This window comes from Carassius carassius, chromosome 30 (assembly GCF_963082965.1).
Source record: "Carassius carassius chromosome 30, fCarCar2.1, whole genome shotgun sequence".
NCBI lineage: Eukaryota > Metazoa > Chordata > Actinopteri > Cypriniformes > Cyprinidae > Carassius > Carassius carassius.
Window position 1 is genome coordinate 19,585,592 of NC_081784.1, and position 21,218 is coordinate 19,606,809.

General features: G+C 37.3%; 1 protein-coding gene across 1 annotated transcript in view; it reads right to left on the reverse strand.

Annotated features, from left to right (window-relative positions):
• The window catches only part of LOC132110837 (GDNF family receptor alpha-4-like), a 123,363-nt gene extending 114,993 nt beyond the window's left edge, over nucleotides 1–8,370 (reverse strand). Inside the window, exons 1-2 of the mRNA XM_059517844.1 lie at nucleotides 8,296–8,370; nucleotides 7,973–8,204 (exon numbers count right to left, since the gene is read on the reverse strand). Coding sequence (XP_059373827.1) covers nucleotides 7,973–8,015 — 43 coding nt within the window. The 5' untranslated portion in view covers nucleotides 8,016–8,204; nucleotides 8,296–8,370. The remainder of the gene's footprint in view (nucleotides 1–7,972; nucleotides 8,205–8,295) is intronic.
• Nucleotides 8,371–21,218: the final 12,848 nt, after the last annotated feature.

Consider the following 21,218-nt stretch of genomic DNA (forward strand, 5'->3'; position numbering starts at 1 on the left):
TTTTAGCCTTGCTGATGTAAGTGACAACTTTTTATTTGTTTCTGTAAGTTCATGAAGCAAGATATTCCTTGCATTATGCCACAAAAAGAAAGAGCTTCAGCACCCTGCTGAAATTTGACCGTCAAAATCATAATATCTTCACATTTTTGTAGTTTTACAGAGAGACAGAAGTGACACAATGACCTGTGCTGTTTGCATTACCATAGTTGCCATAAATTACCATAAATATGGACTAATCGGTTTGATCAGTTTTTAAACAAACAATATATATATATATAGTTTGTTTAAAAACTGATCAAACCGATTTATCGTTCATTTTAAAAGTTTATTTTGGACCGTGAACACACGCATTCAAGCCAAAGGCACATGTTGGCTCTACAGGGGTTGAGGTTAAAACATTCTTCAAACTTGAGTGTTTTGTTCTTCATGAACAAAAGTCTCTCGCAGACAGAAGGGACAGAAAGTCTACAGTAAACAGAACAAGTCGTGCCACAATTCACACATCACTTTATATCCCCTCCCAGGCAGAGACCCTGAGACCCTGCATTGTTGATCTGTATTCTTGCGGCTGCGGCACATGGACTTGGCAATAGTCTGAACCCTGTTCATTTGTATTCATGTGACTGTAGCTCAGCCCCATTCCCCCTTATGTGCGACCAGCCTCCGTAGTGCTAACAAGAGGTCTATGCTTGTGAGCAAGGTGGTGGCATTCTTCAGCACCCTGCCAAGATAAAATCACTCCAGACAATCTCCTGCCTTTCCCATTCCGCCTATCGGTATGCCGCATGGAAGTCGTAAAAACACCAGAATCTTTTATTGAGGCTCTGGTAATTGTCCTGGCAGTTTAATCGTGCCTTTACAATAGATGGCAGAATGACGGGCCGTTAACATAATGAGCAGCTCTGTCACCTCCTCCTGTGCTTCAGTCCTCTCTGCCCGCTCCACAATTGCGTTAAGTGTGTGTGTGTGCTTTCCTTTATCTAAATCCAAAAAAGGTCTCCATTTCTCTTCTTTTCTTCTCTGCTTTCTCCAGATGATAGGGGCGGATTTGATCCTGTGAAACATGCCGACTGAATGGTTGACTGACTCAATGAGCTCACACCGAAGGTGCGTATTTCAGACCTGACCTCACATAGGCACACACACATATAGTTCTATACATATCGTCAGGTGTGCTAGACACAACCCCACACTAGGACTGGGCAGTATGATGGCAGAAATGTGTCATCCAGTAAACATCTGGTGTATACTGCAGTACATATCCATGCACAGGGGCATGAGAAGGGACGACATGTTCTCTTTCTCTTCTTTCGTTTTTTTTAATTTTTTATCTGTAGCATACATGTATTGTTTTATGCTGCTTACAGAGTTTCTGCAGGTCTTAAAAAGTTTTCAATGGCCCCTTCCACAATTTAAGGCCTTACAAAGTCTTAAATAATAGCAGAAAGTCATTAAATGTTGTATGCATTGCTAAAAAGGTATATATATTTGTCATTATTTTTGTCTTGTTTTCCAACACAAATGTATAAACATCCTTAAAACAAAACATATTTACTTGAGATGCACATGGAAAATGTCAGTCACTTGTTCTTGTTTTAATCAAAAACGCACTTAATAGATAAATTTGACCATAAGCAAGACTTGACTTACGGTATGTCATTTTCCTTCACTGGAAAACAAGACAAAGACAAAAAATACAAATGAAGATCTTTTTTGCAGTGTGATCAGAAGAGCTATACAAACATTTGGTTTTTTTTTTCTAGTAAATAAAGCTGTTGGAAGTAGGGATGCACCGAAATGAAAATTCTTGGCCGAAACCGAAAACCGAAAAAGAGAAAACCAAGGCCGAAAACCGAAACCGAAACACCGAAAGAAATTATCCCAATTATTAGTACCATTGCATTTATTGCTATGACCGTGTACTAACTTTACTAAAATTAAAACATTGCAATTGCATAAATTAATATTAAAGTTTCAAAGATAATTACAATTACATAAATTATAAAAAAACATAAAAATGCATAATTACAAATTATGCAAATATTTATTAAGCACATTGCAACAATGCACAGTATAAAATAAAATTCAAACTAAAATTTAATCCCACTCATCTGTATATTAAATAATAATGTACAGGCCTACTGGCCTGCAGAAAGGTTTTAAAATTAACTGTTCTCTCATAAAAAGTGCATTTAGGTGAAGAGCATTTGAAATTTTTCTCTGTAGGACTAGAAAGTGCATTACTTCTCCAGTAGGCAAGACTGTTATCACTTCTGGGGATGGGGACTTCAGACAGATAACCATCTAGCTGTTGAGCAGTTGAGCTTGTCATCTGCCTGACATTTGAGAAATATTTGAGAGAGTGTATTTAAATAGGGCCAGGGCATAAATAAACATTTTTATCAAATTAAAGCAGAAATCTAGCAAAAAATCTAGCAGAAATATGGCTACAATCTGATATTATGCATGTATATGTATATGTGTGTGTATTATATATGCAGAGACGAGTCTTTTTTTTTTTGCGCTCTGATCTCAGTCTCCTGCGCTTGGCGCTTCTCCGTCTCCACGCGGGTTCTCCGCATCCAGCGCGGCCTGGAGCATTTCTCGTGTGCTCTGCCATATTTCCGCGTCCAAGTAATGGTCTTTATAACGCGGATCAAGCACATTCGCGATGAAGTGCGGAGGATCCGAAAAGATCTCAGTGAGACGTGTGCTAACAGACTCTATAAGACTGTACTTTTCTTTGTTTTCACTTCGTGGTCCGTCTCAATCTCTTTGTTAGGAGACGCTTTAGTGCTGCGAATAAAGGAATAAGAATAGAGAGAATGTTCTCTATTAAGACCCACTGGTGTGAAGTGAATGACGCGGGGAGCTCGTGGTCTGCGCTATGCAGGTGCACGTGCAGGTCGCGGTTTCTGTTTGCGTCATCATAACATTTCGGCCGTGTTGTTTCGGTTATAAAAGTGTTTCGGCCGAAAACCGAAAATGCACTTTTTGGCCATTTTCGGCCGAAAATTTTCGGTGGCCGAATATTCGGTGCATCCCTAGTTGGAAGTGGTATTTTCAAACTTTTACGTGTTGCTTATATAACTCATTGTGTTCCCTCGACATGTACATTAAGAGAATATACTCTGTATTTCTGTGTTCCTTAAAGTTTTTAAATTAACCTTCATCAAACCTGCAAAAACCCTGCGTTTATGTTTTAACTAGACAAACAAAAAAACAAACATCCAGTAGAAAAGAGTCTCCACTTTGGTAAGAAGAATCGTTGTTTTAAAGAATTGAACGCAATCATAACTTGAATAAACTCTAGCATACATTAGTGACAGATATGATTTCAAGTGTGTTAGGAAAAAATAAAGCTGCTCACTAAAACAACACTGCTGCCAATAAATGGCACAACTGATGAGCTAAATAGTCATAATGAAAAATCATCCTGCAATATCCTTTGATCTCATACACAGATCTAAGAATAACTTAAATGTAATATTTAGGAGCTTCTCACAAGAGGTGAGAGCTTACTACAATCTACTTTGCCCTATGATTAAATATTATTTATGTATTTATTTATACAAAATCACCAACTCCATTTTCTCATGAGATTGGGTTGATTAAATAAACATTAACAAACCAAACTAGCTGGCTTGTTAGTCACCAAAAATACAAAGATGCTAAAGATTAAAGTTGTACCAAAGTCATAACAAGGGTGAGGGTAGGTTACAAAGCTGTTAGTTAAAGGGATAGATAACCGAAAATGTAATTCTAAAACCCTTAAGTCTTTCATTCATCTTGGAAACACAGATAAAGATATTTTTTTAATGAAACCTGAGAAATGTTTGTCCCTCCTTTGAAAGTCCATTACACCACCAATCCAAAAAAAAATAAAAAATAATAACTTTGACAAATCAAAAAGTTCATAAAAAAATAATAAGAATCGAGTCTTCTGAAGAGATACAATCACTTTGTATGATGAACAGATTTAATTAAGGCTTTTATTCACAAATAAACAATTGATCAACACACATAGAGCATAATATGGTAAATGGAAACTCAAACGTTTGTTACATTTTTGAATGTTAAACAAGTATGGTTGAGATTCTGTTTATTGTATTTAATGCACTCTACAGTATGTATGAATAAAAAGCCTTTTTACTGTGTTACCAAATGAAATCAGTTCATCATATACTGTAAAGTGATTGTGTCTCTTAAGAAGATCACTCATTTTATAGATGGTTTCAACGGCAACAACATGAAAAAAAAGTTACTGTGCATGCACACATTGGTGGCCCTAACTTAACTTCCGGTAGACTTCCAAATCGAATCAATAACAACAGCTAAGTAGTCCCTCTAGAGCAGATTATTTTTGATAACAAACAAAATATGTTTGCTGCTTAAATCAGACGGACTTCCTGAAAATGCTAATTCATTCTCTGCCAGCAGGAGGTGCTTTAAAGCAGAAGAAACAGAGATTATTCAACGAAGCCTTTTGGAAAATCAGTCAGTTTTGATATTGTGGCGAGTGCCACAAATAAATGAATGTATGGGAACCACTTCAGTCTACCCATCATCAGGGCCAGGCGTGTGTGCCCGATGAAAAAAAAAAAATACAATGAAAGTGACATGACATACAGCCAAGTATGGTGACCCATACTCAGAATTTGTGCCCTGCTTTTAACCCATTTAAAGTGCACACACTCAGCAGTGAACACACACACACCGTGAATACAGACCCAGAGCAGTGGACAGTCATTTATGCTTATGAAACCCTCTATATGGATTATTTTACAATGTCTTTTGAACTTTTGAAAGTGTTAAAGTTTTGGGCAAATTAACGTTCAATGGAGGGACAGAAATCTTCCAGGTTTCATTAAAAATATCTTCATTTGTGATGAACAAATGTCTTATCGATTTGGAATTAAGTAAGAGTGAGTCAATTATGATGAAATATAAATTTTTAATGATTACTCATTTTGCATGATTACTCGTACTCATAAGATTTCGGTCATAGCTTCCACCTTTAGACCAAATTCTGTACGATGAGTCCTTTATTGAGACACATTACAGCCCTGTCTGCTCAATGCACATTAATGCTCATCTATCCCGCCTACTTATCCCTGGCTGAATCACGTCAATCCCAGTCAATATTCACTCAAATGGACAGCTAATTAATAAGCCACCCCAAAAAATCATGCCAAGCAAATAGACTAAGAGACGTATGCAGAGGATAATTAGCAGGCTGAAGACAGAGAACCTGGACAGGCCGACAGAGGAGGGGAGGGGCCATTCACATTAATGCTGGTGAGAAAAAGCAGCCATGCCAGAATAAATTCATATCCCAGCGTGGTGCAATGAGCAGCACTGCATAATGTAATCTGCCGCAACTCAAGGTTACTAAATGTGCGGCTAACAAATTTATTCAATGCCCTAAGAGCTTAAAGGGCTAAATGAGCATTAGTCTAGGAAAGGTGGAATTAATTTGCCTCACATGCATGAGTTTCACACTATTGTTAACTGTTGGAAATTATGTAATGATCACTCAAATTAATACTTTGAGAAAGGGTCGTTTGGATTTGCTCAAAGACTCATAACTACACTTAAGTGAAAGAAAAAAAGTATGAAGTAATGTAACATGAAATTAAAGGCTAATGATTCGTCTCATCTTTATTCACTTCAATCATATTGTATTCCCCCATGTGAAATGATTATGTTATGTACATAAGGCTTGGTATTCAAGTTTCTCTAAATGATTACACTGCAACAAAACAAAGTTGACAAAGCCCAATAACGTACTGTATCTCCTTGGACTGGAACCGTGATGGCTGTCAAAGTGAAGTGTGACACATAAGGACACAAAACCCATCATCGCTCACATTGCTTGTATCTCCCCTGCAGGAGAGAACGCATAGATTGACCCAACATATTTGCTGTTAGCAGTGTATTGTAATTTTAAAAGAGGCAAAATGAACACATTCTAACTTCAGATTGCAAATAATAAAATGACCTCACAAGGATAGTAAAACCTGAAGAAGTTGAGAAGCAAGAAAAACAGCTTAATAAACCTACTAAATGTCTTAATGAAAATGCAAAAAAAAAAAAAAAAAAGTTTGTGTGAGGGTTAGTTTTGGGTTAGGGGGTTAAAAATATAATTAGACAGAAGTCAATGGAAATTCTCAACCACCACCAAAACAAACATGTGCACAAATCAGTGCAAAAGTGTCACTCTCCATCCATTATGTGCCTCTGGCTTTCTAGCTAGTGGCTATATGTCTTTCGTCTTCTGCTTGTGAACATCAAAGGAAAACAGAAAGAGAGAGAGTATGTATGTTGCAATGACAGTATGCTCTTATTTTCAAGACTAGCCCTTTATTAAATATCTGTTCTGGTTTTAATCCTGTCCCATTGTTGTATTTTGGTATTTGTTCACAATCCTATTAAGAACCTGTTGTGGCCTATTGCTTTCTTGAAAACAAGGGGTATTATACACCTTTTTTATGTTTGACCAGTGGCAGTCTTGGTTTCATTTGTTGCCCTAGGCTAGATAACACCATAAATCAGATTAGCACTTCATTATACAAGTGTAACACATGTTTTGGCTAGTGATACAGTTTTTAGTGACAACATGCAAAAAACTGGGGTTCAGCATCCCGGCGAAATTTTTTCCTAGTAAATCAAGCAAAATTGCAACTGAGCTCTACAGACAATGCATATTTGTTGTATCTAAAAGAAAGCATTGACATTTTGATAACTAGTTATGTGTTCCACTGAAAAGTGACATATGTGCGTTGTAGCAAACTGGGTTGCTATGATCACATTATTTTCTGTTCAAAGTAAATGATCTGCATTATTTCTGATAATGATCAAAGATAACTTTTTTATATGTAGTAGACAAAATCCACTCGAAAATATGAGGGTGCTTGTTTGAATGACACCAGGCTTCTAATGACGACAACGTCCCCCACACCTCCCATTCGCTTTCTCTTGGTTCCTTTTTAAGTTTATGTGAGCACATACTTAAAAACATTGTGACATTCACATTTATCTCATAAATGTAACCCATTTATGTTCCATATTCAATGTGGAAATTTCAATCTAAAAGCACTAAATGAAGCATGACTCCAGCAGTAACACTTTCAGCTAGGCTATTAAACATCAAACAATCTAAGAGGATGAAACAGGACTGTCATCATCAATCTGAAGGTTGTTTTTTTTTTTTCAATCCACAATGGCATGTCAAGAAAGATTTCCTAAAAACGTGTGCTTTCAGCCTGTTGCCCAATGCAAAAGCGCATCTCTGGAGACTGTTTGACAAAACAAATTCTCAGTGGAATACACAAACGACAGGACGACAGGAGCCATCGGCATGGGGTCTAGTTAGGAGGTATCCCTCGCAAACGATTTTGACAAGAGCACATGACTCCACAGTCTCAGGCTGCTGGCTCTTCATAATTCTTCAAAGATATTTGCATAGCCGCAGTAGGATGCGTCCTGCGCTCTACCTGCGGACCGCGCGAGATGCCACGATGACGCGCACTGCTTGACGGACAAGGTGTCAGGCTGCTTTAATGATGGAGGTAATGTGCCGTGAACTGGCGCATTAAATACAAGCGACAGTTAATTTTAACAAACAAACCTTTACCGCATTAGCAGGTCGCCCGATCCGTCTCATTTTGTGTGCCAAACATGATAATGACACTTATGTGCGCACTGACAATATACCGTAAAGCAAACCAGGGAGAATATTAATGTCCCAACAGCTGAAACACCTTAACTTTCGGATAAAATAACTTATAACAACATTGCAATCGCGAAAGAAACAAGTTGAAGTTAAAACGCAGCGACAAAGTGAAGATGATTCGTACGTCTGCAGGCAAAGAATGAATTCATCATCATTCCCTTCACATCCGCAACAGCTGCAACTGAGCTCATCCTCCGTTCCCCTCAAATCAGCAGAATTAATCGGAGGAAAACTCACCAAAAATTGCCAGCTGGAACAAATAGAGCCCGATGAGGTCCATCCTGCTTAGAGCCAACAATCTCGAGGCAGTAAAAGACTTTCGCGACTGCCCGTCTCCACTGGCACCAAAGTTGTCCAGAAAACGTCGTACTGCGTTCAATGCTGATTTCCTCCAAAAATGCGAGACGCAATCCAAATCATTTCATAGGAACAGAGCACCTCGAGAATCATCGTTTATTCCCCAGCAAATCTGGCGCCAAATCAAAGGGAAGCAGTTGCGCAAAATCAGTGTCACGAAACGGCACTATTTCATTAACAAGTTTGGATGCTGTGTTAAAAACCTCATTAGCGCCCAAGACACTAATTGAAGAGCGGGGCTGGTCCTCGGGAGTAAATTCGGCTGTTTTTCGTGTGGTGCTGCGTCTCTAAATCCTGAGCGCATGAGACTGGACGCGTAAGAGCACTGCGCTCTGCCCTCCGACTCTACTGACAGCAGAGAGGAGCAAATGTGACAATGCAGTTAAATGTCATACTATATGGAATACCGGGTCTCTAAAAAGAACGAGTAGAGTTTTTTTTTTTTTTTTTTTTTTTTTTTTTTTTTTTAGAAAAAAATCTCAAAATTCCATCGCATTTTTTTTTTACAAGATCAAAGGTTTCAAAAACAGAGAAATATAAATTGAATATTTCCTAGATTAGTGTATGTTAGGTATCATTTGATTTGGAAAACTTTCAAAAATAAAACCAGTTCTGTTCATCATTTGAATTCTACAATTCTTGAGACGTGGGATAAAACATGTAGCACTCAAAACAGCATTATTTGAACTGAAATGGGTCACATTCAAATTCACATCACAAATTCCTCGTATGTGTAAACATAACATAATTCAATACGTTATACATATATAGGCTATAGATACAGACAGTATGCTTTATATATACATACACATATGCAAATAAATACTCTATATATTAAATTGTAGAAAACAGAAGTTTAAATGTGTATTTACAGAAACATTATTGTACTGACATATGGAAGAGGTTAATTTTTAGTTTTTTACATATTTTTCAAAGTCAGATTTCATACTAAAATCATCTTTCTATGTTTCACAACTTTTGCAAGTTTAACATCACACATAATGTGATGCGTTTTATTGTGTAATTGTGTGTGTATATTTTTGTCAGATTAATGTAGATTATAGAATATTCTACTTAATATAGATATAGTTTTATTTTTTCAGATTTTTGGCCATTTTGCTTTCTCACAGAATTAAAAACAAGCAAACAAAAAAAGAATAAAAAAAAATAAAAAATAAAAAGTTGAGGAACAAATTCATAAAAAAAATTGTCTCCTTTTAAATAGATCATGCTAGTAATGAAATATGTAGTTCATCACCAACCATAGATTTAACCAAATATGCACAGATAAAAACTTCTAAACATGTTCCCAGATTAATCCAAAAGAATTCATTGATTCATAAACATTTATTTTTTAAGTTGTGTAGACCTTTTTCTAAGAATTGGTGAATATTTATTTATTTACTTTGTGTTCCATGCCACTGCAACAATTTCAACAGAGAGAAATATTCATTCAAGCAGGGAAGCTGAGCTCTCAGCATCAGTGTAAATAAGAAATGAGTGACATTTCCATTAGGTTTGGCAAAGGTTGAAAATGTGTGTGTGATTGCTTGAGCTGTGTTCGATCTCACTGTATATTTTTTCTTTTCATCATTTTTGTTCTCAGTGCTGTGGCACCTTTGAAGTGTGGATGTAATAATTATGACATAATACCTGCTGCAGGTATTTTGACTGACAGGGAAGAGAGAGTGAACAAGTAAGAAAAAGTGAGAATGATAGATTGCTAGAGAGTGAGTGAGAGTTTGGCCAAATGTTTGCCAGCAGGGGTTTGGCATAGCATCCTCTCTCACATGCTGGAAAACTGTGGAAACAGGCATACTAACGGGCCATCTGTTGAGAGAGAGAGAGACAGGGACAGAGAGACATAACAGAAAGTCCTTTTGCGCAGTGCTGACAGGTGATAACTCTATAGCACATCCTCTTTAGTTTCTTCCTGGTTCTGATCGCAGATCTTCTGTAAAAGACTAATGAAATGTAAATGTAGTGTTTATGCAGTTAAAAGCAAAACAAATGTCAAATGTGAATAGCATGTTGTGGGTTTTGAAAGTTGGTGGATTGTTACACTTTTTATATTATTAAGTCTATTTGAAAGTTATTGTACAAGGAATACCTACAGGAGAAAAGGTACAGGTCATGGAGCAAGTTGTCACAATAGAATGTTTAAACTGCATAAGAATGTAAGATAATAACTTTATATAATAAAAGATTGTAAAAATTATGTGGTTACAAAAAAGTTTTTAATTAGTTGGTAAGTTCCTTACTATATTTGGTGAAAAATTCAATGTAACTTTTAAACGTTAACGTTTTTGGATGTGATCTTATAATTTACAGTGAAAACCAACAAATTGTCATTTCATGTTTATTTATTTTTTATTATTATTGCAATATTTTAGTGTCATGTCTTACTATGATGGTGTTTTATAACTGTACATTTCATGTGTTTTAAACTCTACATAACCACTGTTAGACAAACCAAGCAATTAAGAAACTGTACGTTGACATATATACAAAGTCATGTAAAATTCAAATGTGCATGCCTTGAATTTGTCTGTGGCGTAAACCATCTTTCATCCATACCCCACCCCAGCCCAGATTCTCCATTCTATGTGATTCTCCATCTTTCCAGGTCTTCATTCTATTCTAAATTGGACTACAATGAACATAAAATAAACATCAGATGCTTGTTTTTAACACTGGGATCTTTCAGAAGGAAATGTAAAGCAGCAGATGAACAGAGGTGGAAAGAGTACAAAAATATTCTACTCAAGTAAAAGTACCATTACATTAATGAAATTTTACTTAAGTACAAGTAAAAGTACCAGTCTAAAAATCTACTCAAGTAAAAGTAAAAAGTAGCTCATTTAAAATTTACTCAGAGTAAAAATTACTTAGTTACATTTTAACAGTGGGAGGGAGTCAAAATGGGACAGGCCAAGGATGTCAAACTCAGTTCCTGGAGGGCCACAGTCCTGCACAGTTTAGATCTAACACTAATTAAACACACCTGATCCAGCTAATCTAATCATTTAGATTTATTTGAAAACTACATGATATGTGTGCTGGAGCAGGGTTAGAACTAAACTCTGCAGGGCTATGGCCCTCCAGGAACTGAGTTTGACACCCCTAGGTCTATTAATCTCAAACTAGTTGTTTTTAATTAAAGGAATCAGTTATTTAGAATAATAAAACATTTGGGCTGTTACCAGGCAAATCAGTATCAACAAACTCATCTTTTAATGCAGAGGAAATGCAGAAGATTCATTGGAAGTGGCATTTAGATGTATTACACTGTTTAGTGCAGGACAAGAATGCATTTAACCTGCAGTTACAAATGCATGAATAATGTTTTGATATACAAGACATAAAATGTTGAATACTCATTTGAAATGATAAGAAATTAATTATTTAAAAAAATCAAAAGATACTTTAAATGTGAAATTAAAATGGCCAGTATGTGTCAGCAAGTCACTGTTAATAAGTGAGTCATTGCGATTGAACCGAATCATTTAAACGGTTGATTCATTCAGGAACGAGACACTGTCAACGTTGCTCAGAGACGCAAAACTGTGCTTTGGTGGCTGTGTTTGGAATTATTTTCTGTTGTAGAAATAGAGCTAAAAAAGGCAATATGGTGTCTAAAACGCAAGTCTCTTAATTAACTTGTTTACTGAACTGTTATATATATGTATGTATATATTCATGATGATTTTTGGAGGAAAAGATGGCATTCTTTGTGTGATTTTGATTTAATATATGAAATTATATAAATATGTGAATTTTCTGCCCCTATATCTTCAATTTTGTGATCATTCTAAATGCATTTTAGGAGACTGAATCACACAGTGAAAGAACGCACTATAAATGCGCGCGCACATCATTAAAACAAAAATAGCACACTCCTCACCACGGTCTTTTTGGCTAATTTGTGCAAAACCTCTTGCTAAAATGTCAAAGCTTCATTTTAACCACCAATGCAACGATGCAATTATTTAGCTTACCTCTACATTCTTGCGAAGGGTTGATGTCTTGTCGAGATTTTATAAGCTGCTAGTTTGGTCTTCCTAGGCAAGTACAGTTTACACTGCATAATAGAGCATACATATGGCCAGGGGTTCACTTCATTTCCTTCGAGTTCAACTTCAGAATATGACGGGGTTTCGTTTTCAGCGGTGTCTGCACAACTAACGCCTGTTTTGACCGTCTGCATCTTTCTTGTGATTTTAGCGCCAGTTTGCCCTCCTGCCCATTATTTACTGCCGAAGTTTCCAGGGAGCGATTTATTTATTTATTTATTTATTTTTTAACTCAGTAATTAATGTGTTTTAAAATGTAGCGAAGTACAATACTTCAAACAAAATATACTTAAGTAAAAGTAAAATTACAGATTTAAAAAATTACTTTAAAAAGTATTAGTACACAAAAAAGCTACTCAATTACAGTAACGCGAGTAAATGTAATTCGTTACTTTCCACCTCTGCAGATGAACATAATGGTTTGGCAACGTTTCCACACATATCACTCTTATTATTAGTGTTTCAGGTGTTTAGGAGTAATGGTAAGCTACAGTACTAATGTATTTCCTTTTTATGACCTCAGGCCACCTGCATGACCTCAGTTTCTGAACATAGATTCATTAATATGTAAATGTGGTCAGTCAATGATTGGGTTTTTCCGACATCAGAAATCCAAGGGATATTTATTTATTTATTTATTTATTTATTTATTTATTTATTTATTTATTTATAATATTGAGTTCTAACAATATTACACAATTGTAACATTAGGAACTACTAATAATTAATAATAAAAAACAACTCTGATTAACAAATTATTAAAAGCTCTCATTTAAATTATGGACCCATGATTTTCTATGAGAAGAATGAAAAAATAATAGTAAACTAGTACATTCAACTGAGTGCTATTACTTACTACATTTTTAAGCAGTTTCTTGTTGGTTAAGAGCAAAATGTTAATATGTTTATGTTGAGGAATGTTGCTCATTTGTTCCTGTGTAGTTATTCATTAACGAGTACTCCAAAAAAACTGTATTCTGAATTGCTACCAATAATAGAACTGAAGCTGGAGCCAAGGAGAAAGGTTGAAGAATTGTCACAAGACTGAGGTAAGAAGCTATTTACATACCTTTTTTTAGATGTAATTGACAGGATTCAATAAACATGCTTTTTCTGAAGTACTTTTAGTTCATTGTGGCATCATTTTCTGATATATTAAATTTTATCCAGCATACATTTATCCAGAGTAATCTAACTTTGTGAACATAATTAAATGTGCATGATGAACTATTCCAAGTAAACAAGACAGGTACACAGGTTGATTTCAAAGACATGGAATAACATCTCTAATGGAGCCCACATAAGAATTTTAGATCTATCTTAGTTACACTTTAAAATATTCATTCCATCGTTCATCTACTAATGTATTCATTCATGCAATTACCTCAAAGGAGATTTATTCTGAACCTGAGATGCAAATGAGTTTATTATTATTTTTTTCAGGGAGAAAACATTCACCAAACTCACTGAATGACCCTTTCTGTCCTCACCAGTCATCAAGCTCCACTGACATCACACCATCTTAATTTATTGACAGATAATTATAACGCAATAACAGGACTCATTTTCAATTAATTTATAATGTCATTCTGTTTGCGTAATTGCTGTCATTGTTGTCATTGTTATTATTTATAATGGGCTAACAGAGTTGACCTCCCTGTCTTTGAGTAAAGGAACATGTCAGCAGAAACAGAGGGAGGTGACAACACTGCTTTTTACTTAAACTCTATGAGACATTAATATCCCATGAGTCCATGTAGCCAAAAAAGGGTAAAATGTCTGGGTGTGTATCTACTATACTGTGCAACAGATAAAGTTTCAGCAGGATGCATCTGATGTGAGACTAATGTTAATGTGCACAGGAAGAACGTGTGTGAATCTGACACGTGACTTCTCCTGGGAAGCAAGGAGACAGCAGGTCACACTTTCACATACAACCTTGAATATGTACTCATGAAATATGGAAATATGGTTTCATCTCTTTCTGACCGGGAGAGCAGCTTGTTTTCATAATATACATTATTTGAAACACATGCAAACATACAGTACATGCATATACACAGCGCATCTCAAGACTTAGCCAGATATGACAGTCCTAAGATTTCCTGGAATTGATTTAGAAAATAATGTCTCCTCGGCTCACCTTTCCCCCAATTTCACCTTATTTGTTAGGTGTCTCTGCAATAGGACTCATTTATCTCTCTTTACTGAGTCAAGTATAGGTATCTGCAGGAAAGTAATGGAAGTTACCAGATCAGGGTGTTTTTAGCCCATGATACCTGATTGGCTGACGTCATAGTGACTGTAGGTTCAGGGGTGGGGTTAGGTAAGGAGGATCATTTTGATTGCATGATTTAGAAAACACCCAGCAGTTTGAAAACACCCACAAAGTCATAAATGCCCACTTTTGCTCTGCAGAGACTTAAGTCTCGAGTAATAACTATTACAGTCATCTATTTGCAGTTCTCTGAAACATCAGATTCTCCTCATAATGAAAGCCCCACATTTTTCTGAAATCCACTTTTTCTTTTAGCTGTTAATATCTCTGAAGAAATTAGAGTTTGTTTTTATTCTCAAGGAAGCTATGGGAAGGAAAAAATCATATCCACCTTAATGCCTGCATAGCACATTGTCATGATATCTTCTTCCAATAAATTAAAAAGTTGTATTAACAAGTTAGCTATGCTAAGTCTTATAATGCTGGGTACACACCAACATATTTTTTACATCTTATAAGATTTTCAAAATGTGATAGACCACAAACATGAGGATAAAAAAATCGTAGATTTAACCGTTTTGCTCCTATAGTGTGTGGTGTGCCATGATGTGACAAAGACAGCACACCACACACAAACAGATTTTTAACCAGAGTCTCGACTGTGAACAGAGGAAATCTCGCAAAATTTCGCGAGACTTCAGAATAAGCATGGCGGATGATATGGAGGAAGAAATTGCAATGATAGTGTTTGGAATGATTTTCACAGAAAATTCATGAAATAAATAAATAAAATGGTTTGGGTGAAGTCGTGGAGACGGTGGGAACATGGTCTGTACAAGTTACAGAGTGAGCTAAACGCCATGACTGCTTATGTCTTCCATCATCTCACTTTCTGAATGGATATTGTTTCAATTCATGTGATAATCTCCAGAGCGTGCATGCGTTTGTCCTCAGGGCTCCCCCCACACATCAGGATTTCTGATTGTAAATATTAAACATGTTGAATATATACGATTCGTGATCGGTGTGGCTCCGATGTTCTTCCGATCAGGTTCGGATACTCTTAACACACCTCACACCAAGGCAAAATCTGATAAAATAATCTGTAGAACCATCAAGATAATCGGGACATAGCTAGGATTGTCGGAAGGGGGGAAATCGGCCCAAAATCAGCCCGATTATCTTTTGGTGTGTACCCAGCATAAGTAGTTAACTTGCTAATGAGGCTAACTGAAAACACATGGAAAGGGGAGTTTAATTTGACCAAATTATGCTTCTGTATTCTACTTTTGGTCCTCTACCGGTTGAAGCATAATTCTGCCCAGATGAATCTGATGCCTTGAGGCACACACTTTGCTTATGGTTACAGGTGTTGTTGACTTTATCAGTGCAAATGTTGCTAGTGACATCAAAACTCCCCCAATAACGAAAGAAAGAAGGATATGCAGGTGCATCTCAATAAATTAGAATGTCGTGGAAAATAATGATACTTGCCAATAATAATGTCAAATAAAATAATGTCAACTCTAGCTAGATTCAACTGCCATTCATATCAGGTACGATAAAACAGAATAAACAATTATAAATAAACTGGTTTAGAGGTTGGCATTGTTACCAGAATGAACATTGTTTTGTGAACCCAGTCAATGCCCAGCAACTGTGCTGCTATGCAAACTAAATGTATTTCTGAAAAATCAAACCAGTGTTGATTCATGTTTTATTAATAAACGTTTATTGGTTGTAGCTTCAAGTGACTACAAAACCTTCCATTGCATATAGTATTAGCAATGAATGATTGAAACATGCAGTTTCCACTGAAATCCATCCTGATAGCTCTAAAATATAAATTATAAATATAGGATTACCATAGTAATTTAGGGTAAGGCAAAAAAGAAAAAAAAACGTTAGGAAAATGGTTTTATGATATATTCACTATTTATTATTATTATTATTATTCAATTTGTTAATTTTGAACAAAAAATTAATAAATAAATAAATACACATAGTGTAGCTTTAAGAATAAATACACTGTAAAACTAATTTTTTTATTTCTAATCAGCCATTGAATAGAGTACCCATAAAAAAGTAGTCTCAGCCAGTGAAATGGCTTTGAGGAAGGGTTATAGCATTCTGCCGGTGAATAGGATATTGAATGACATGGGCCTTATTGATATAGAACACTTGACCAACCTGAAAAAATATAGTTCCTTTCAAGGGAACTTCAAACTGCGTCCTCTAGGGGTTGCTATGGGGAACGCCTCGTCGTGACCCGTGTCTGAAGCATACATTGAAAAAACATGGTATGAGCGATCTTGGGCGACTACTAGCAAAGCGTTTAGACAGTGTGTGCATCCGTGTCATCATTATTTGACACCCGATGACACACACAATCTTTGTGTTGTTTGTTTGGGTGAAGAGCACGCATGCAATGTCCTTGAGGGGGCGATCTGCATACATTGTGAGCGTTTTTCAATGAAAACCTCTGTTCACGTTTGTCTTTCTTTTTGAAGAAAGAGGGGCAGCCATCTGCTTCTCGTGGTTCAGGACCCTCCGCTGCTGGAGGAGAATGAGCTCATGGGGATCACAGGTGGATCTGGCTGAGGAGTTTAGAGAGGGACTTTCCCTTTAGCGCTTGTCGGTGGTGGACGAGAGAGAGCCTCGGGAGGATGATGTTATATCTTTTAACACTTTTCCGATACAGAGGATAGTGCTCTGCTGAGCCTTCTTAATCCTCCTGCCCTGCGTATGTAGAGCTGTTGGAGGTTATGGATCGCGCCACAACAAAGTTGGAATTGCCATGGAAGCGCGCTAACAAGGTGACGCCGCGAGGTCAGCTCGACGAGTGTTATCTTTCCGACCATAGCACTCCAGCTCAGGTGAACCTTCCATTTCTGCCACCCAATGAAAAAGAATGAAAGAGGCTGTTTTCTTCTCGCATCCATTGGTCTCAGCATACGAATTATGCCAACATCGAGGCGATGCGCGAAAATGGCTATGAGAGGATGCCCCCTGTAGAAGAGACGCTGGCCAGCTATCTTTCTGTGGGGGAGATGTCCTCTCTTAAATCTTCCTTCTTGCCATCTAAGCCCCTTCAGATACATCTGACTTAAATGACAAGGCATACGCAGCAGCAGGTCAGGCTGTGGCTTCATTGCACATGATGGCAGTTCTTCAAGCATATCAGGTTAATCTGCTGAAAGACATGGATAAAGGCAAAGGGGCCTTTCTCCTGATCAGGTAGCTGAGCTGCGCCACACCACAGATCTCTCTCTCTGATACCAAGCAGGCCGCCTCCAACATTGGAAGGTGTGGAACGTCTCGATCTGAGGATCAGAAATGGGCATGGAAGGCTAGTGTCGCGACTCACGCTCCTCTCCCACCTGTGGGTAGAGGTAAGAGGAATCGTGGGTCAAGGGAAGTTAGGCAAGAGCTAAGGGGTGTGATCCAGATGAGGCATCAGTGTTTTCATCAGAATCAGAGCGATACTTAAGTATCTACTCGTTCCCTTTGGGGGTTTTTACATCTGCCCTTATCTTCCCCTTCCTAATTCCCCTGACCGAGGTTAGGTGGAAACGTCTTGCATAACAGTCTTCTATGTTAGACCTATGATGTTTTGGTTGGTTCTATGGTTCATAGTAACCACCTTACTGATGGCCTGGACTAAAGGGAGTCGCCCCTTTTATGGGGCTCCAGCATAGGAACCAGGCTGGGTGAGTATGATCCATTCTATATATACTTATATATGTATTAAATTGCTGGTGGTTATGTGTGTGCTATTCCTCTGGGAGTTTTCTTTGCAGTGCTCAATCACAGTGTTTACTGATAACTCGTCGGCATTATGTCCAGCCAGTATGATAGCCTTGATTCTAGCTTCATGCTTCCGGTATCAGGCGGCCAGATCATAGGTTTCTGCAGGAGCCTTCTAGATCATCAGGTCCGGCACAGCACTGCAAGTTTTTTCCTGGATGTCCGGCCAGGTCACCCTGGGGGGCTTCCTGGTCGCTTGGATATCCCTTCTTGCTGACACATCGAATGGGAAGTGGAGGTGACAGTTGCGGGAATCTTCTTATATGCTGTCTCAGTTGATGCTCCCCTTGCCAGAGGTTTGTAAATTTGAGCTTGCCTCTCCCTTGCGGTTTGGCACCTGTGTGATGCTTAGGAAGCTTTAAGTACACACGCTAAGCTATTTGTACTTTCTGAAAATCACGTGGTGGTAAGTGTGCACGATTAACACATCGCACACTTTCTAAAATCCACATAAGTGGTAAGTATGCACGCAAGACTAGGGCTGTGCGATATGGGGAAAATATCTAATTGCAATTTTTTTTTACAGATATTGCGATTGCGATTTGATTTGCGATTTTAAATTTGCAAAGTCAAGCTTCAGCTCAATATTGTCAATAATGTGCAGCACAGTATGAGAATCATTACCCTGCTGAATAAAACAAAAAAAGAAATTCTTACAGTTTTCATGAAACCATTACAAAATTCCTTTTTGTTTTTGTCATTATTCCAATAGGAATTACTGTTGTTCTATCCAATACAATTCCCATTATAATGCTGAAATCCTTTCAATTTTCAATTGTGTTTTGGGAGGGATTCTCTCTCTCTCTCTCTCTCTCTCTCTCTCTATATATATATATATATATATATATATATATATATATATATCAGAATCAGAATCAGAATATATATATATATATAAATATAGCACATTATAATGGTATAACTAATTTTATATTTAATTAACTTATTTACTGAATTTCACTGGAAATACTTATTTTTATATAAATAAAGAACTGTATTTCTTTAGTCAATTATTAAAGTATTAAATGTTACACTATATTTGGGATTTTAACAACAAGTGGAAAATGTGCTGAATGTTTAATTTCATTCAAGTGAAATTAGCAAGCAGTTAGACTGAATTTACATTCGTTTTAAATGCGGAGCCAGGGGCGAGTCGACGCAGGTTGCGTACGTGCGTCGAGTCTCATCCATACTGCCAGATGCGCTCGTTGAGATTTGTGGTGCAGGGCCGCGTGAGAATATAACCAAGCGTTATAAAACAGGCTGCGTAAGTGCGGCAAGTGTGAACGACTCGTCCAGGGGCGCTGCACAAGATCCCGGGCCCTATACATAGACAGTCCTAATGGGCCCTCCCCCCCTTGAAAATATATATTCCAGACTTTTCAAGGGCCCTCTCTTCCTTTGGGGCCCTAGTAATCAGTACTGGTTTTACCCCCAGTCCTAAGCCCCTGGACTCGTCCGTGATGTGGGATTCGCGCCGCTTGGGGAAGAGTGGAGCGAGTATGAGAAGCGTTCAGAGACATAGGCTGTGTGTGCGATCTTCTAAATTGGGAATAGCGAACATGCAATAAGAGATGCTCTTGATATGCATTGTGACGCAGCTCTTGTAAATTATCTTTTTTGTTCCTTTTCTGTCTTTTCAAAGCTTAAGTTACATAATGTTTTTCTTTAGTTTTAATTTGCCTAACTATTGACCTGACCCTGTAGACGCCATGATCCCACTCTGTCTCTCTCCAGCTTTTTTTTTTTTTTTTAAATAGTGGGCATTTAAACTGTTGGTTAGAGCAGTGCTGATTGGGGAGAACGGAGGTGCGCTCACTCTATTGGTTAGTAAGACTGTCACTCAAGGCTACAGTCATGCATATGCTCTGGAACAGAGTAATATCGCATCCACATCGAGGGCTTTTGCCATTAGCAAATCGCAATGTCTCAAATCATGATTTCGATTTCGATTAATCGCACAGCCCTACGCAAGACTCTGTGCACTTTCTGAAATCCTGTATGGTAAGGGTTACGTGCTAAGCTTCATTCCTTTTCATTGAGATATCATCAGGAGACACAGTGTTAGCTTTCACTGTTATGCTAATAATACTCAGCTCTATATTTCTTCGCAGCCCGGTGAAACTTAACAATTTGAAAAACTAACGGAATGCATAGTTGATATAAAAAACTGGATGACGAGTAATTTCTTACTGCTAAATTCTGAAAAAACAGAGGTGTTAATTATAGGACCTAAAAACTCATGTAATACACATGTAATAACCTAGAACACTGTCTAAGACTTGATTGCTGCTCTATCAATTCTTCAACATCAGTTAGGAACCTAGGTGTGCTATTTGATAGCAATCTTTCCTTAGAAAGCCACGTTTCTAACATTGTAAAACTGCATTTTTCTATCTCAAAAATCTATCTAAATTACAGCCTATGCTCTCAATTGCAAATGCAGAAATGTTGACCTCAAGGTTATATTATTGTAATGCTTTATTGGGTGGTTGTTCTGCACGCTTGGTAAACAAACTCCAGTTAGTCCGAAATGCAGCAGCTAGAGTTCTTACTAGAACCAGGAAGTATGACCACATTAGCCCGGTCCTGTCAACACTGCACTGGCTCCCTATCAAACATCGTATAGATTTTAAAATATTGCTTATTACTTATAAAGCCCTGAACAGTTTAGCACCTCAGTATTTGAACTAGCTCTTGTTACATTATAATCCTCCACGTCCCCTGCATTCTCAAAACTCAGGCAATTTGATAATACCTAGAATATCAAAATCCACTGCGGGTGGCAGATTCTTTTCCTATTTAGTGCCTAAACTCTTAGTGAATAGTGAATAACCTACCTAACACTGTTCGGGAAGCAGAAACACTCTTGCAGTTTAAATCAAAATTAAAGACTCATCTTTTTAACCTGGCTTGCACATAACACACTAATATGCTTCTAATATCCAAATCCGTTAAAGGATTTTTAGGGTGCATTGATTAGGTAAACCAGAACCGGGAACACTTCCCATAGGACCCTATGTACTTG